At 39.5% G+C, this 18,248-nt stretch overlaps 1 protein-coding gene and 2 non-coding genes across 3 annotated transcripts in view; 1 reads left to right on the top strand and 2 right to left on the bottom strand.

Moving 5' to 3' along the window:
• LOC139718297 (protocadherin Fat 4-like) overlaps positions 1 to 10,961 on the top strand; it is a 108,683-nt gene extending 97,722 nt beyond the window's left edge. Inside the window, exons 8-12 of the mRNA XM_071629781.1 lie at positions 5,705 to 5,784; positions 6,282 to 6,577; positions 7,265 to 7,482; positions 8,197 to 8,461; positions 9,129 to 10,961. Of these exons, the coding sequence (XP_071485882.1) occupies positions 5,705 to 5,784; positions 6,282 to 6,577; positions 7,265 to 7,482; positions 8,197 to 8,461; positions 9,129 to 10,954 (2,685 nt within the window). The 3' untranslated portion in view covers positions 10,955 to 10,961. The remainder of the gene's footprint in view (positions 1 to 5,704; positions 5,785 to 6,281; positions 6,578 to 7,264; positions 7,483 to 8,196; positions 8,462 to 9,128) is intronic.
• Positions 10,962 to 15,442: 4,481 nt separating this feature from the next.
• Positions 15,443 to 15,514, bottom strand: Trnaw-cca (transfer RNA tryptophan (anticodon CCA)). The gene has a single exon. It is a non-coding gene; the product is annotated as a tRNA-Trp (tRNA).
• A 1,686-nt stretch (positions 15,515 to 17,200) lies between these two features.
• On the bottom strand, positions 17,201 to 17,272 carry Trnaw-cca (transfer RNA tryptophan (anticodon CCA)). The gene has a single exon. It is a non-coding gene; the product is annotated as a tRNA-Trp (tRNA).
• Between the last annotated feature and the right edge of the window lie 976 nt (positions 17,273 to 18,248).

The following is an 18,248-nucleotide window of genomic DNA, read 5'->3' as shown; positions in this document are numbered from 1 at the left end:
GCAATGTTTATTTTCACTTTTAAACTGGGGGAAAGAAATTGAGGAAAAATAACACATGAACTTCTGAAGGAGATGCCGTACTTCGACCGATTTATGATCTCATTGGCAAAGAGGCAACATCCTCCCTCAAACAACATTTGCCATTTTAAAAAAGACCAAAAAACAACAACAATAAATTCTTGTCCTCTCGATTTTTCAAAGAGCCTGTGAGGTTAACATAGTGGCCACTGCAATTAAGTGTCCATCTACAGCAAGGATTCCTTGATGAAAGATTTAGCTTCTTGGTATTTGTTCCTCTTGAGCATTCTGGGGGGTAGTGGTGTGATTTCAGGAGGTGATCCATCATGCACCTTTAAAGGCATGCTTGTCAGATTTTTGCCAGTCATGTGTAGAAGGTGGGAAAAATGTCATCACACCCTTAAAGGGAAAGTAGATATAGAATGTGAAAGTCATAGACCCCACATTTCGCAGAGAACCCAACCAAACAAGCAAACAAACAAGAGATTTATGTGTCCTAACTCCTTGTCGAGCTCACATTTATATGTTTGTATACTTAGTGTACGAAAACCTTTGCAGAGATATGTCTTATTTGAATTGATTGTAGAATAGCTAGATACATCATGAAACCTATCAATGTTGACTTATTTCCATGGATGGTTCGCTTCCAAGATTGTTTGACTTATAAACTCCATAATCACAATAGTTTATGGCTGCTGATGATTCCCTTTGATATCATGCATCCTCTCAAAAGTTCATGCGCAAACTGCCCTAGAAGTTCAAGTTAGTGCACACATCATCCCAGTTTTCCAGAATCATTTAATGGCGCTGCCCAACAAAGTGTACGGTGAAAATGAGCATAGTGTATGTTCACTTGACCGAGTAAAACCTAGCAGCTTGAATATGAAAATATCAGGTGTCATATTTATGCTGCAAAACTAGGGGAAAAGTCATTACCAGGCTGGCGAGAATTCCATGCCATGCAAGTCGGTGTTGCGGGTGATGGTGGGTGATAAATTATGGGGTGCTGATCTTTGCTAGTCACTGCCTATACCTTAATTCCAGGCATCACACGACTTGGCATGTCATCAGGTTTCATCTCGCTGTAGAGACAACGTTGTTGGCATCAGCTGGAGGGTGTTCTGTTTTGTTTTTGTTTTCTTAATGGGATGTATAGTGATGAAAGAAATGAACTAGGGATAGCCATGTTATTAATACAGGCTTCTCCAACATGAGCCTTGGTTTGCCTTATTAGATACCTGATGTTTTTCATTAAAAAGAAAAAAAGATAACTTTCAGTTCTATGATGTGCAATATCTACCACGGTAGTTTCATTTGATCTCCAGAAGTCTGCAAACTTCTTAAGGAGAGAATGCAACTGCAAAACTGAGGATGCCTGCAATGCAGCGCTGTGAAACTGCATATGAGCACAGCACATTCTCAAAAACCAGATAGGCAGAACACCAAAAACCATATGGCCCCAAGACATACCTGGTACACAAAAGCTGCTGTCAAAAGTTACAGTATCATTATCTGTATTTTTTGGCATGACAAACCAATGACGTAGGCAATTGCTGAATCACATTTTTGTCACTGCTGTCTGGGCAGACAACTTGATAATAGTACATATATAATGACAATCACAAGTAAGGAGATCTCAAAGTGGTACTAGCTGATTCATGTTTGTAAGTTTGTATTTCAAAATCTTCATTCTGCGCTGGTTACAAAGGAGAGAGAAATATTTTCAAGAGAGAGAGTAATAAAGGCTAGTGTCATGCACGCCCTTTTGAGAAACAAATGTGGCCGTTGTTTAGCAAGTGATTGATTTCCTGAAGAACTGTAGAAATGATGACTGCTCTTTTAGAATCCATGTTAATCAAATGGGCGATGAAAAAGGTTTGTTGGCAACAGATTGAGTGCACCGTATTGCTTGGGACTCATTCCAAACCTAATGTCACTGACCAAAGTGGAAAGTACATGGCTATTCACCATTTTGCCCCAAAGTGCGGAGCGAATTCAATCTCCATCTGGTCAGACATTTCAACCAGTCTTGAAAATCAAGTCTGCGATCTTTATCTGTTAGATGCTTCTGTGAAAAATGAGTGATGTAAATCCTTCAGCATGCTCATCACAACCTGATCTAAATTACCCCTTGATGTTTATTGCAGTAAATCTACCTAGGTTTTTCGCAGCGATGATGAATATACTGTCATATGAATAAGGTGTATGTAGCCAAATAGCGTATGTACCACTACGGGTCACTGATAAAGAGTACAGCTTGTCATGGATAAAGATGAGTATGTAATGTGCGTAGCACGAATGTTGAGAGGTGTTCTTGAAAGACATATTCTACTCCCCCCTGTGGAGAGAAGAACATCAGAAATACTGTAAGCACCTTTGCATGGGGTTTTGTTAATGTAGAAGCCAAGCCCTGTGCTATTAGTATCCTCTGCTTGTAAAGTATCTTTATGATCAACATGATTCATTATTGTCACATGATGTCTGTGTACATTGCATGAGCATTGAATCATTTTCTTCTCAAATGTTCATATCAAAAAGCTTTTAAATTACCCTCTTAAGAAAAGAAAAGAAGGAAGAAAGACAAACAATTGAAAAACATTGAAAAACAAGACAACCAAATCTTTTTCTGTATTAATTTTCACATGTATACACAGGGTAAAAGTCATCCATATTTTGATGAGAGTGTTGTGCATTTATTCCCTACTCTGTATGGGCAAACTCTGCATGTGTTTTTTATGTCAGGTGTCTCATTATCATGGAAAGTGTGTCTGGAGGAATACATGGTTGATTTTTTTTTTTTTTTAAAGCAGGTTGCATGTTTCTTCAGAATTTAAAAAAAAAAGAACTCTCAAGGTAGAGATTAGTATGACAATAATTTCCTGCGGTATGTGGCGTGACATTGGTAATGCTACATGAATTGTCTTTGCCCAAAATGAAGATGTCTTTTGTCTAGTATTTCAAACAAATGGCGGAGTGGAAGCGGCAAATATGCACGAGGATAATCACAAATAAGACCATTTTTCACTGTAAATGAGACTCTTCCATATCTCAGCTTACCCCCACCACCAGACACAATGGTGGATTTACGAGGACAGGGTCATCCCGTTGACACCCTGTCTTTTGCCAATAGGAATTCTCTTTGCCTGTCATGTGACACCAGGCTCAGATGATTTCTTCTTCTTTCATATGAAACATACATTGCTCCAGGTATGGCATCTTCAGAGGACCCTGTTCTTTTTAGTTGTTTGGTACAGTTTCTTTCGTTCAGCAGTGTATGAATTTGGGCACCAATTATCATGTTTTTTAGTGATACAGTTGTTGTACTACTACGAAGAAAAAAGCAAACACCCACAAAAATGTCATTTCAAAACTAGGTCATGAGAATAATGGCGAAGGACCAAAATAGTGTAGTAGATGAGACCCCTGATATATTCAATTCAAATAACCCTAGAATAATTTAAAGCCCCCCCCCCCCCCCCAATAAAAAGCATTGAAAATAATGTTGCTGTAGTTTATGAAAAATGCACCGGGTACCGTACAGATGTAGAGGTAGATATATAACATTTTCATTCAATAAAGAGCCCCCTTCTCATATTCGAATGAGATTAGGGAATGTAATGACTCGACATGGATGTATGCAACCCTATATCTGGCTTTGCTGGAATATGTTATTTTTCAAATGTACCGGTAGAGAGTGAAATCAAGCTTGGGGTAATCAGGACCACCGCAGCTCCTCTTGTATCCCTCACATCAGAAGAGCCAAAGCCCTGACTCCAAACAACCAATCAGTGTGGGGGAGGAAGCCACGGTCTGGCTGAATATTACGTTGGTGAACGATTTATTGCAAAATATGAGGGCAAAAACCTTGTCAGTTTTTGGGAACAGGACCCCAGATATGTCCTCCAATTATATTTTGCGCAATCAGACATGTACATACCATTCCGTTTTTTGATGAGAGGGGTGGTCTTTTCAGTCACATACCATCTGAGCTGGAATGCCCTGTGTTTGTATCAAAAGTTCTACGCCCCTCGCTGATCTAATGTAGCTTTAGTGCAAGTTTTTGTTGTGAGATTTCCTTGGGAAGCTTGGGATGCTGCCTGGATACATGCAGAGAAGAGGAGGGCATATCATGTCAGGAAATTCCCTGAGAATGATTCGTTGGATTATACAATGACTACCACCATCAGTATCATGAGGGGGATATTAGTGTGGTCGACGATGCTTTGAATCTGCCTTCCGCAAGGTTTTCATTGCCTGAGACTTGACTTTATGTTTATGAGATTAACTCTCATATTCTCCCCATCTGAAGGAACAGATAAAATGCAGAACTTGCAGATGATGTCTTTGGCCTCACAAAGACTGATTTTGCTCATGATCAATACAATTGCACAAAGAATATGAATAATTGGAGTTATCTCTGCGACGCAATATCATAGGATACAAACTCTAACAACCCATTATCAAATCAGTGCCTTCATCGTAATGCTATTGTTCTTATGTAGTTGTTAAATAAATGATGATGACAATGATGCTGATAATAATAGTTATGATAATAATGATAGTAGCAGCAGTAGTAGTAGTAGTAGTATTAGCAGAAGTGATGATGATTCTGACAATGATAATGATTATGCTAATTAAAAAAAAGAATCACAAGAAAATCGACACTGAACAGTTTTCATAGCACTTCAAGAATCCACAGCCGGGTTGATACACATGTGTGGGATTCTGAGCTTATTCATGTATGTAACACTAACAGCACATTGCATGTGAGCAGGGTATTTGATGCAGAATTGCAATTTGCAGATAGTGGAACATTTTAATCCACAAAATCATGATTGGTGCGAACAGATAAACCCCTTGATACCAATGACCGTCAGCTCCACCTAATCAGTAAACCAGCGAAATGCAGTGATCACCTGTTACTGAGCCGGGAACATTTCCTAATGTCTTAGTTTTGCTTACCGCCCTCAGAGAAGTTCAGAAGTACAAGAATTTAAAATGCTCATACCTCATCCTAAATCATAGTCAGTCACATGACAATTCTAGTTAACATAATATTCCATTTTTGGACATATTTCATGTATATAGGAGTTAAAAAAAAGGAGTTACAATTCACAACTGTGTAAATCAAGTGTTCTTGCTCCGGCACTTTTATTCTCGAGCTAATGTTTGTCCCATCATGAACTTTGTAGAGGCTATTAAAACAGAGTAGAAGCCTGTTGCAGGGTGCTGCGGGTCAAATGCTAATGTGTCCCTAGCTTCTAGTCTTACCCAAGGCAATTAATTATCGTCCCCACGAGCGGCTGCGTTCATGGGTCTCCGCACGTAGCCGAGATCTGCATCCACATCTGCAAACTGCAAACACTTCCACACCACTTAGCTGAAATAATGCCTCAATTATGTTGTCATGCTGTCTTTGGCATAATTTTGTATGTATCTACTTTGCCAAGAAATCAAGTTTGATATTGATTGATGCTCATTCAACAGGTGCTGAACCACAGTATGATCTAAGGGGTGTGGTGGGGTAACGGCAGTAGGGAATTGATCCATTTATTTGCTACCAGATGCAGGCATAAACTCGTTACACATATTGAAAGTCGATGTTCAGTGCAAATCCCCAAAGGACTAATGAAATCAAATGTCTTAATGTTTTGCATTCTTTGTTTGATTTTTGTTTTCTCAACAGAGCGTAAGTCTTAATCTCTTGGATGATGACTGCCGTACACTGTCATCGGATGCGTGTTCAGCTGTGCAGATGACTACCATGTAAGAGAAGTCTTTCTTTTTGGGCTTGTGTTTGGATGTGAATGCAACCTTTTCCAGTTGAGTGTAGTTGAGGCAATGCACTTATGTGAAGTCTGAAAGCGAAGTGGTGACATCGTTCATATGAAAAAAATAGTTTCGTCATATTTCTTTGATTAAATACCGATAGTGTTTGAAAATGTCAGTGCACGTAATCACTTACAGTTGTATGCATGTCACTTTAATGAAGTGTTGGATTAAATATGAAGTGAAATTCAAGATCTAGCATTTCATTGTCGTGGCAACAACATTTCAGTGTCCACTAGATTTGAATGAAGGCCGCAAAAAGTATATCAAAAGACTAACTCTGTGCACTTGTCCTATTTGTCATTCTTGAAACACTTGCAGCTGCTAGGTCTATCTATGACTTTTTTTTTTTCATTGAGGGAAACAGGTGAAACTATTTGAGATTGATGCGATTGGAATGATACTCATGTGTTCTTTTTGTTTGGTCTCTGTAGATCACTCGACTTTGGAGGTACCCCTCTCTCTATTGGCGGTGTGGCTGACATCACAGAGATCACCTCAAGGCCGTCCCAAGTGTCCTCTGCCGACTTTGTGGGCTGCATGAAGGGGATTTACATCAACGGGCAGCGGAAGGACATGACCAATGCAGTGGACAGCGCCGGCCTGGTGGAAGGGTGCAGTCGGGAGGGCGGGACCTGCAGTAGCGCCCAGCCCTGCCCAGATGGGAACACCTGTGTGGAGGAGTGGTGGGATAGCTGGTGTCAGTGTGACCCCATCATGTGCAGTGACGGTGAGATCATATCAGATTTCATATGTATCATATTTCAGGCTCGTAACTAAGAACCGGCATGTTATATCAGAGTGATCGCAGTTAACTGTAGCTGTGTTAAGTTACTTAGGTTTGTTTTTATGTTTGCTTGACTGGTTGATTTTGATTTTGAATGATTGGTCTATTAATGAAGGACAGCTCAATTGATCTGATGCCACTTCATTTTCTGCATCATTGCTGTGATCACTCATCCTAAATATACAACAACAAACCAACATATATGCACTAACTTTTGTCTAATACAAAATCTTCATTCATGTTGTGATTTGATTGTGAAATAGCTTCATGACTGTCTTGTGAGCGATGGGCATGTGACAAAGATTACCTAGATTAGAGTCAGGTTATTTCTGGCTAGTGGATTTCATAAGTTGAAATGTTTGTGCCCTTTTTTGAAAATAGAATCATGTATGTATGTCCTGTAATGTGTTAGTTATACTTAAAGGACCGCATTGCTTTTCTTTAGAAGGACTCTTCCTTAAAATGAAGCAAGAACTGTGATTTTGTGATCTTAAAGATGAAGGTAGTAGATATGTGAAAATGTTTGCACTCAACGATGGTCTCTTTGCGGATTGGAGCTGTAGACTGTTTTAAAGGAACCTGTCAACATGCAGATTTATTCAAATGTGTCCTCTCTCTTGACCCTAACAGTTTACCAGCCTGTGACCCTCGGGGATGGAGGCTTTGTGACGTACCGCATCAAGGAGGACTACAAGCGGCAGCAGCTCCTCGAGGAGGCCAAGTCGCTGTCGAGGAGAAGACGGAGGAGGGCGGCTGCGTCCGAGTCTGTTGGTCTCTCGTTCAGAACAGATACGAAGGATGCCCTGCTTCTCTACATTACCTCCGACGAGGAATTTACAGCCTTACAGGTACGGCCATCAGGATTTAGCTGCAATGATGACAAATCACTGTAGCAGAGAATAGTTTAGACAGTGAAGACAGCTCGTCGTATGCTGCGGAAGCTGTTTTTTTAATGTGTTATTACAGTCATCCTTTTTTTTTTCACACAGTACCCTAATTGACTGTGTTACTGTTTACACTCCATGTATATTATGCTGTGTTATTCATATGACAACCTAGTGATATTGTACGGAAGGTCCCAGTTCAGAACAAAGACATTGTCAGACAGAACATCTTTTGGAAAGTTTTTTTTTTTTCTTCAGATGTATTACATGATGCAATTCAGTCATTCATGTTTCTAAGTGGTGCACATATCATGATTAATCTCCTGCTGCATAACACACTGCAAGCATGATACTACCGATGCAAAAGTCATGATCCAAGACAGAGATAATGGGAGTGTGGATGATGTGTCCAAGAAATATATTGTGAAGTTTTCCTACCACAGCCAACAGCAACTGGCAGTCAGCTCACACTGTACTCAGTTATAATAAACACAGTTTAAAACAAAATTCTTGTTACAACGAAGTAGAAAATTCAAGTCCCAAAATTATCGTCAGTATATCTTTATGTACTTCCCTGTTTTTACAGCTTTAAAGAACTTTCAGTATAATGAAAGAAAACTGCTGGTCCTGAGGACTTTGTTATAACAATAGTCGTCGCCTGTATTGTATCTGTCACAGCTGAAGGATGGTTTGCTGGAATACTCTCACGGAAGCAGTGGGCAGAGCAGTGGAGAACTCCTCCTAGATGCCCCATCCCTCGGTGATGGAGCCTGGCACAGCATCAGCCTCTCGTTGGCCGGAGACCTTATCACTCTGGTTGTTGACAACATCGAGAAAACTGCCACATTTGCTGATCCCCATGAATTCACCGCACTGGCAGTAACCGGGATGTGGATCGGTGGAGCCGAGACACCAATTGTCATCAATGGACAAGCTGCAGCTGGTAAGTGCACTTTTGGACCGGGGTGAATTTGTTCATGTGTAGTGTTTATTTTCTTGGCATATTTCCTCACAGACTCATCCTCAGAGACCAATAGTTCCTCTAAAATCTGGAGAGTTAAGTTGCTGAAGAGGCTATTTTGACCCACTGCATATTTGCAGCAGTTTGGGCATCTAACTGCAGGAAGCATCTTGAGCAAGAATTTTGTCATGCTGTGTACTCTTGAATGTCAATTCACCTTTGTGTTCCAAAAAGTGTTTGCATAAAGTATGCAAAAAAGTTTAAGAAAATGCAGATGCTGCATGATTTAGCATTCATGGATTGGCATTGAGAATTTAGTAGTTGAGTACTGAGTATATGCTTAAAGGAAAATTTGCCTGTCTTTAAGTTGTACTGGTGCAACATGTTACTCAGGACACCTTGTTAGCAGTATCCAGCCACATATCTGCTTTATATCTTGAGATTATGATTGAATATGCAGAAAAATTTGAATCATTGTAGTATTTACATTGGCATGTCAGAATTCATCTTCGAATTGTACCATTTTTCACGAACCGGGTATTGCTTTCCCATATACATTTGATGTGGATTGTTATCTTGGCGAGAAGAAGAGCATATTAGCACTACCAAATAGCATTACTTTTGACTGGTTTCTCCTGCTTACCTGCAGGTTTCACTGGATGTCTGGATGATGTGGAGATGAATGGCAAGCCCCTGCCGCTGGATGGCGAAACAGAGAGATTTGAGGCGGTTCCATCAGGCAGCGCGGGTGAAGGTTGTGACGCAGCTGGCCCCTGCCTGGGCACGCCATGCGGACAGGGAGAGGTGTGCGTCCCCGATGGCGATCTTCCCACCTGTGTGCCCACCGCCTGTGCTTCCGACACCTGTAGGAATGGTGGCACCTGCTCTGAAAGCGGTGGACGAGCCTCCTGTACTTGTCTCGATGGATTTGCTGGAAGCTTCTGTGAGACAGAGTCTGAACCCACCAAAAACAACAATTCCAATGTGCTCTACATTGTGTTACCGATTATCTTCGTGATTTTGCTGATCGTTGTTATCGTAGTAGCGGTTTTGTATGTCCGGCGGCGCAGCTTTGCCTTGAAAAAGCGGCACGCAGCTCAGAATAATGCCCTCGGAGGGGTCCCCAAGACGTTGGGGCTGAGTCCCACAGACAACCCGGGATTTATGGGGGACACCTTTGATGATGCCACCATGATAGGATCGGATGGGAAGGTTAACGTTTCTGGGCTGATCCAGCGGCAGACGCCTGACATCATAGAGCAGAATATGGCAATCCAAAACAACAGCAACCCTTCCAGCAACTCACTCATGATGGAGAATGACACTGGTGAGCATGTCAATATTGAGATGGATGTTCGCAACGGCCCTGAATTCGACGAGGCAGAGCACTATGACTTAGAAAATGCAAGTAGCTTAGCAGCATCAGACATCGATGTTGCCTATCATTATAAACACTATCACGATCGCGATCGCAATCGCAGAAAGAAGAAGCACAGACCCAGCCAGAACCCGCTGTTGGCCAGGATCCAGGCATCACCAGCGAGACTGAGCCCGGTCAGTAATAGTTCGCATCATATGGGAAATGATATAGCGCACAGTACTCCGCTAGACGCTCAGAATGCTATTTTGCGGCAGAGTCCGGGACTACATTCCAACTATAGCACAAACAACACATTACGCATAGGCTCGGTGCCAAATAGTGGGCGGGCCACCCCAGCCAGGAGCCTGGCTAGCCCCGTCAACTCGGAGCACAGCTATCAGAGTGAGCTGAGGAGTCAGGCACACCGCTCGGATGTTAGCAGCATTCGGAGCGGGAGCAAGGCCCGCCGGGGGGCCACACCCCTCTCCCATGAGGGAGAGAAAGCCCCATCAAAGGGGAGGACTAGTAAAAGCCCACTAGTGGGGCTCACTGCCGAAGAGGTAGCGCAACTCAACACCGCAAGACCTGACCTCATGTCAGGCAGCCATGCCAGCACAATAGATGACCTCTCATCGGTCAGCAGCGGGGGTCATCCATGCAGACATCGTCGAGACGATCACACCCCCGTCGATCCCTCTCACTTGCTGGAGCCGCCCGATTCCACCTCGGACGACACCAATGACTCTTTCACCTGCTCCGAGATGGAATCGGAGTACGGCAAGCGGCGCTTCGAGAGGGAATTCTCTGCGGAGGCCGTGATTCGCAGCAAGCTGGCGGAAATCGAGGACGCGGAGGACAGTGTGCTACCGCACGTGAACGGCGCCCTCAAGCAGAGGCGACTGGACTCTCGCGGAGGGTCGCTGATCACGTCGGAGGAGGAGAACGGACATCCACGGAAGGACAAAAGTAATCCTGAAGTGAGTCTAGAGAGGCTGCTGGGCTGGGGGCCCAGGTTTGAGCACCTGGTTGGTGTTTTCAAAGACATTGCTCAGCTGCATGAAAACAACGGCAAGATAACATTACAGACATCACTCACACATGAGGAGTTCGTCTGATGCCTTATCAGTGGAAATGAATTTTGTTATGTGACAAAGTTTCATATCATATTCTGTGCATAAAAGTATGATGCCTGCCAAAGTACTCATTGCCACTGTGTCTGGTCAGTTTTGGTCTATTTCAAAGATGTCTTGTTAATACCAAAAAGATATAATTTTCATTTTATTCCAAACTTTGCATTCCCAGAGTTTATACTTTAACAGTGTTTTCTGCCAAGCCTATTTTTTGTTGTTGTTCTAGCTTCTATGTATTTACCAGGCAAACAGGCAAGGCCTGTCCATGTGAGAGAATATATTATTGAATCTTTGCCAGACTGTTATGTTGACTGTTGTAACGAACAAGCAGCGGTTGTAATTTACTCCTTCTTCCTGTTTGACGAGAGAGGGCTGATGAAGGTGATGTTATGTAATACACGGCACCACTCTATGTAGAACAAAATGATGGAGGCTTGAGATGCTAGAGATATTTTTAACAAATGAGAAACTGTTCAGTGCACTTGGCATGCTACAGTGTCATCTCTTTTATACATCCAGTTTTCAAATGCCTTGAACTATAAGTATTCTGTAGTGTGTATGGAATTTTGTATCAAGAGTTAGATTTGTTAATCTTTTTTTTCTTTTTCATGTACAGACAGTGAGGTAATATCTTGCTACTTTGTATTTTGTGAAGATGTTAAAAGATTCAGAACTGTTTGTGTAAATGTGACAATCCTTTGTACAAAGGTTAGAGGCCATTTATATATATGTGAAATATCTCGTTTCATGTTTTGCGTATTGATATTTATTGTGGAAAGTAATGAGCACCCATGACATGACATGATGTTCCATGCAATAGTACTGTTGAAATATGCTTGTGAATGTTTTTCCTATGTGTCCTATGTTTGCAAATGTGTATGTTTTCAGAGAAATCAAAGATCAGTGGACTTAAACACGGAGCTTCTCAACATATATCAAGGTGAAGTCAATCAAATCAGACATTGTTCAAAAAACATTTGTATGGCTGATTGTATATTGTTTGATTTTATGTTCAATGTCTCTGTCCTGTTTGCAGGGAGGGAAAGTATATTTCTGTATACTTTGATTTCTACAGAAGGCTTCTCAGCGACATTCATGTCATATTGCATATCTTTCATGCCATGTCTTCCCAAAGCAAAAAAACAAAACAAAACAACAACAACAGCACATAATTACACTTTTACAACAGAACAAGGATGAATACTGCACAACAATCTGTTTTTATCATTCAATGTACTTTGACAATCTTTGTGTATGTGCACTATGTGTAAGGGTTGACCGACCCCTCATTATAACAGAAGAAAAAATTGCAATGTAATGTTCCTATGGATCTTTTGCTTCCTATCTGTCTATTTCAGTCCAGTCACATGATCCTATTCATCCACATTTGCTGCATTCGTATTCAGGCCGTACAGTTGTTGAATGCCATATTTTTATAAAGTCTCCCGTATGGATTCTATCTGATCTGCCACTTTAAATGCCACTATTGTTACAGTTTCAGAGTATGCAGTATTTATTTTGGCACCAGACTTGCATGATGAATTTTATAAGCATAGATTTTCTAGTGTATACCAGTTTTACATTTTGTCAGTACAAAAAGCAGGATGCTGATAACAGGAGAGCTAAATCCTCTGGTTCTTAATGAATCTTTATCTACGAATTTGATATCTTTTCTTCTTTTTGTATATTGCAAATTTTATAATATACTATCAAGTGACAGACAATGATTCTTTATTTCTACTTTAATTTGTTACTGTCATGGACTAATGATGTAGATTTTATTTCAAAGTCTCCAAAATACTCGATCAAGTATGATATATATGCCCTTCGGAATGTTTTGGTTTGCATTCTTGTCTATGATTTTAAGTGGAGAAAGATATTCAGATGTAGAGCCTATGTTCTCTCTGCACAATATTTGGTTATTATTTCTTCTGTCATATGAAATATCTTCATGCACATCAATACACACATTAGTACAAACACAGACACACACACACACACACACACACACACACACACACACACACACACACACACACACACACACACACACACACAACCCGCAAACACACACACATACAAACCCACAAACACACACACACCCATTCACTCATAACAATGCACTGCTTGGATAGAGTACCGGTACTTTGTATTCAAAGTCTTACATACTTCACTACCTTGACAAACCTCATAAAATTTGACTGTATCTGCACAAATGTACAATATCTGATGTAAGTAAGAGCACACAGTTTGTCATTTTGCATTTGATACACATGTTCTCGCATTTTCCATTTTTTTTGATTCAATGTGGTAATGTCATTTCTATAGATTGTGTTCTGGAGAACATTATGTAGATAAGATCATGTTGTTATGTCAAAGGGATGGTTTTATCAGGACTTTAGTGTCATGGACTTAAAACCACTCAAATGGTTGAGATATTTTGAGCTTCTGTTTCACTTGACATTCAAAGCAATGTGTTGTCTGAAGTTTTCTTTCCACTGTTACAATTTCTTAGAAAGTTTTTCGTATTATTGTTTTTTGTTCATAGATCAGTGGGTACTTTATTTCTGCACAGTACATGTTCGTACTAGTTGTCTGTACTTAACCTGGCATGCATTTGTGTTTTGTGCATGGACTTACAAGAATCAGTATTCAAAAGTTTATAAAGTAAATTGAACCTCGCTGGGTGTTTGGAGAGTCAATAAACACTTTGTATTCAACAATGAAACAAATCTGGTTTGCTGCAGTAATCTTTGTTTCTTAATCTTGCGTGCATATGATCGCTTGTCGTATGTGAACTTACCTCCGGTGTTGTGATGTCTAAAGCCAGAGCCACAGAAATTAATATTATGATTATGGACTACTCCCACCCCATTGGTAATGAAGCACAATTTTTTTTTTTTTCATCAGTATTTTTTTTTCATAAATATTTTCAGGCACTGGTGAATTTGGAGGTTGAGTGATGTGCATGTGTATGAGTGTGCATGTGTTTATGTATGTACATGTATACATACATGTGTGTATGTATGTATGGATGTACATGTGCTCTCACACCTGTTCATGTGGTTCATCATATGAAGGACAGGACTGCAAATACACATCACTTGACAATAATCCTAATTAAAACTTGAATTAAATTCCACTCTATGTTCAAGTTGACTGATAAATTCAGTAAATCTAACAAACAGAATGGTGGAGTTTATCATAATAAATGTCAAAGTTGGGAGGGAGTTGTAGTTGTTAACTTCTTGACTAAATATATATTTGTGTGATATACACAGTACATTTTTCTAGCATAATGAAAGAGCACTCATCTTAGCTCTGTCAGAAAGCGGGGGGAATAATACATGTATTACCCTTAACATATGTCAGTAACAAGTTGAGGGAATGTGTATTATTGATTTGTATCATGAATAAAGATTGAATAAACTTTGTGGGATTCTCTTCCATTTTTAACATCACGAACTGTAGTAGTGTTCTCATCCAGTGATGGCTGCACCAAAAATTTAATAATTCATAACTTTTCAACAGATTGCCAGATTTTCCTCAAATTTTCACCAATGCGTTTTAGTGCTAGTGATATTGCTACAATTCCCACGTATACATGTATTTGGTTTTCATTCTCCTTTAATAACTGCCTTTCAATGAAGAGTTCACAAATTATAGATTAACTGTAAGACTCCAACTTGTAAAACACTCTAGCATGTAATATGACCTGCCATTGTAGACTGTCCTCAAGATGTCATGTAGAATAAGAGGTGAGCTAGCTCAGCCACACAAGCAATACATGGGAATGGTGACAGTAGAAGCATAGTTTCTGTTATTTATTTATTTATTTATTTATTGTGTGTGTGTGTGTGTGTGTGTGTGTGTGTGTGTGTGTTTTTTTGTGTGTGTGTGTACACTGTACTTGAACAAAGTTAAACAAAAAGAGACGTGAAAGACAAGCTTGTAGATATGTGGGCTATTCAATTGATTGAGAATGACAAAAACAAAAAAAAAATGTATTATCATGGGAGCACACACAACACACACACATACACATACACATACACAAGTGCACATTAACATGGAAACAGCAAAAAAGCATTAGGAAGAGGCAGAGAAAAAAGTTTACCGTTTTAAACACTGAGTATTTCAAGGAGGGATCGAGTAGTGAGATTATTTAAGTCTTATGAAATTGTTAGAAATGAAACAGAAAATATCTAATAATATACTGAATTAGTCCTATGAAAATTACAGTATGTGTAGGCCTATTTAATACTTGTGGAACAATTTGTTGCTCTGAATTTATACCTAAAAATGTTTGTGTCATATTTTGTTACTATACATTCATATTAAGAAACTGTGAATGAAAATCCTGTGTTTTTCTTTTTCACAAAATTATGCCAGGAATAAATAAGACAATGTAGATTTCTTAAGAAAAAAAAAGGGAAAAACAAATCACACAAAAATACAAAAAGTTATAACTCATGACCCCGACGTGATTCGAACACGCAACCTTCTGATCTGGAGTCAGACGCGCTACCGTTGCGCCACGGAGTCAAGTCGATTCCTTATTGGCACAAAGCTGATATTACCACGACTCGGCAGTATCTCGTCATAATCACAATTGCCCGGTTCCGTCCTACAGAGATCAGTGGGTTCAGTACACACACCCGGATGTTTTGCTGTTGTTGTTTTGTCTTGCCTTCTTCTGTTTCTTCCAAATTAGTGGTGGGCTGATGCATGTCAATCATTCCTCGACAGTGTAGCTCTTTTGGAAAATGTAATGAATGTTTTAGGAATTCTAGCTGTGCTCTGAAGTTTAGCAGCTTGCTGTTGAAGTTGTAGACTCACTTTAATCAGGTATAAAATAAGCATTCAATTGAAGAGTTAAGACATCATAATATGATTGGAGTATTACTAGGAGTGCATCTTATACCATTACTATGATAAAAGTTCAGCTAATGTATGCATATAATTGCAAATGATTTGAAGTGTGCATCAGTCTTGGAGTCAAATGAATAGTAGGCTGGATCTAACATCTCTTTTACATGCTATATAAGCTCGCACGGGTGTCCGCAATGACTAACTTTGACGGAAACGACTCCCCTGCGTTTAATTAGCTCTTCGGTCATAACAACGTTGACGTCACAGCAATCCATCAGGCGAAGTGATGCGAACCGAGCAAGGGATGTATACTGACGGTATAATACGGCCTTATAGAAGAACAAGAAAAAAAGAAACAGAATCTAAAACAAATCGCGATACTGCACCTGGGATTATTTGATAATCATGTTTGATTGGTCATAATGGTACAAAGTTCATCCCACGAAATGATCAAGGAGGGAAACACCGTCTCGCAAAAAAAAATAAAGAGAGAAAACCAAACCAGAACGAAAGAAACAGGAGTTGGCTCTATCGAGGGGATTTATGAAGAGCGGTTAAAAAGAAAAACAAAACCTGGGGATGATTACTCCCCCCTCCCCCCGTGTTTTTGTTTTTGTTTTGCTTTGTTTTGTTTTGTTTTGCTTGCTTGCTTTTTAAGGGAGTAAGCCTGTACATTCCTGCAAAGCAATAGACTGATTTACTTTTCGTTAGTTTTCCAATGTTTTCAGATTACTCTTTCTTTTCTTTTTTTCTTTTTTTTTTGGAGGGGGGGGGGCGGGAGATGCAGAACTTATAGTATAAGTTTTTTGTTAGTTTTTTTTCAGTGTTTCACTTTGGTGTGTTTATTCTTATATGGCATGAACATGATGAAGTCATGCTTTTATGTAATATATTCCTCGTTATTTATAGCACTTTCTTCGTCCAGTAATATATTGATAGGCCTATAAAAATCGCAGGGTGTCAATTTCACTTACTTACTTACTTACTTACTTACTTACTTTTTTCTCTCTTTCTGGCATTCTTTGCGCTGTCTTCTTTTCATAAGTTCTGCCCGTTTTACTTTCTCTACTCTATCTCGTAACTCGCTCTACAGCCCCTTTTATAAGTGATTCACAGTGTTTTGACAGCACCTTGACAATAATTAGATGTTGCTCGAGACACGAATGTCTTTTTTTTATATTCTTTTTATATTCGTTATAATTACTAGAAATTACAGAGAATGGCAATACTTCAATTTTAGTTCCTTTTATTTCTGCTGAATTGAGAGTAAATGTCAAGCACCATATTCTCCAGGGTTTGCTTGTTTGTTTCTTTGGAATTACATTTCGAGAAAAAAGAGAAAAGATGAACAAAATATCATGACCCCGACGTGAATCGAACACGCAACCTTCTGTTCTGGAGACAGACGCACTACCGTTATGCTACGGGGCCAAGTTATATATCAAGTTAAAAAAAAAAATAGCGATAAAAAAGAAAAGTCTCATGGTGTCGCAATCACTGCTCTAGGCTGATGCAATTCGGGACTACGATCAGCAATCAAGTCACTGACTTCTATCCAATGTAAAAAACCATAACAAACATTTGACAAAGTAGTCTATCTGGTAAACTGTTATAAATTTTAGAATTATTTCTGTGTGTCATTTATTGAGATGTGATTATCATGACATCAAAATGTTGCTATCTTTACATTTAATCAAGAAACTTGTTTAAATAAATGCGGGCTTTATGACTTTATATGAAATCATAAAAGCCAATACAAACAAAACAAAAAATTAGGGTCTAGCTGTAACGACTACTCACTTCTGTACCCGATCGTTGACTGTACAGGGATATATCTGGGCCCAATCATGGATGATCTATATTACGGGAAAAAAAAATGACATACTAAGTACATAGAGTAGGCCTACTTTATCGTAGCCCTTACGGAGGTTGTGAACCCATTGACGAACGTCCGCTGATACAACTCATGTATGTATAAAACATTACACAAGTTTTAAGTTTTAGTCACAGTCCTCGTAGTAACTTTGTATGCAATTTATTTTTTTTTTTTCGTCTGATTGGCTTGAGTCAGAGAAACCGAACAATTCATTCTGTATCTTGTAGTGCACGGCCGGGTGCGTGTGATTTTGAGAAAGAACATTTTTGCAGGGAATACATAAAAACTACACTACTAACGTTAGTAGTCGTTGTAGCAAGACTCTATTTTATTGTTTTGTTTGTATTGACTTGTATACGATTTTATACATATAGTCATAAAGTCCACATTTATTTAAACAAGATACTTACTTATAATAGATGTACAGATAGCAATATTTTGATATCAAGATAATCACATCTCGACAAACGAGATGTAGACTTAAAGGGACATTCCAGACGATTTTCATAATTTCACATCATGTAGAACATA

This window comes from Diadema antillarum, unplaced genomic scaffold (genome assembly GCF_040938485.1).
Source record: "Diadema antillarum isolate AM-2024a unplaced genomic scaffold, OU_Dant_1.0 scf00000092, whole genome shotgun sequence".
NCBI classification, from domain to species: Eukaryota; Metazoa; Echinodermata; class Echinoidea; order Diadematoida; family Diadematidae; genus Diadema; species Diadema antillarum.
The sequence above is the reverse complement of the archived record's forward strand: the minus strand, read 5'-3'. Positions and strand labels throughout refer to the sequence as shown.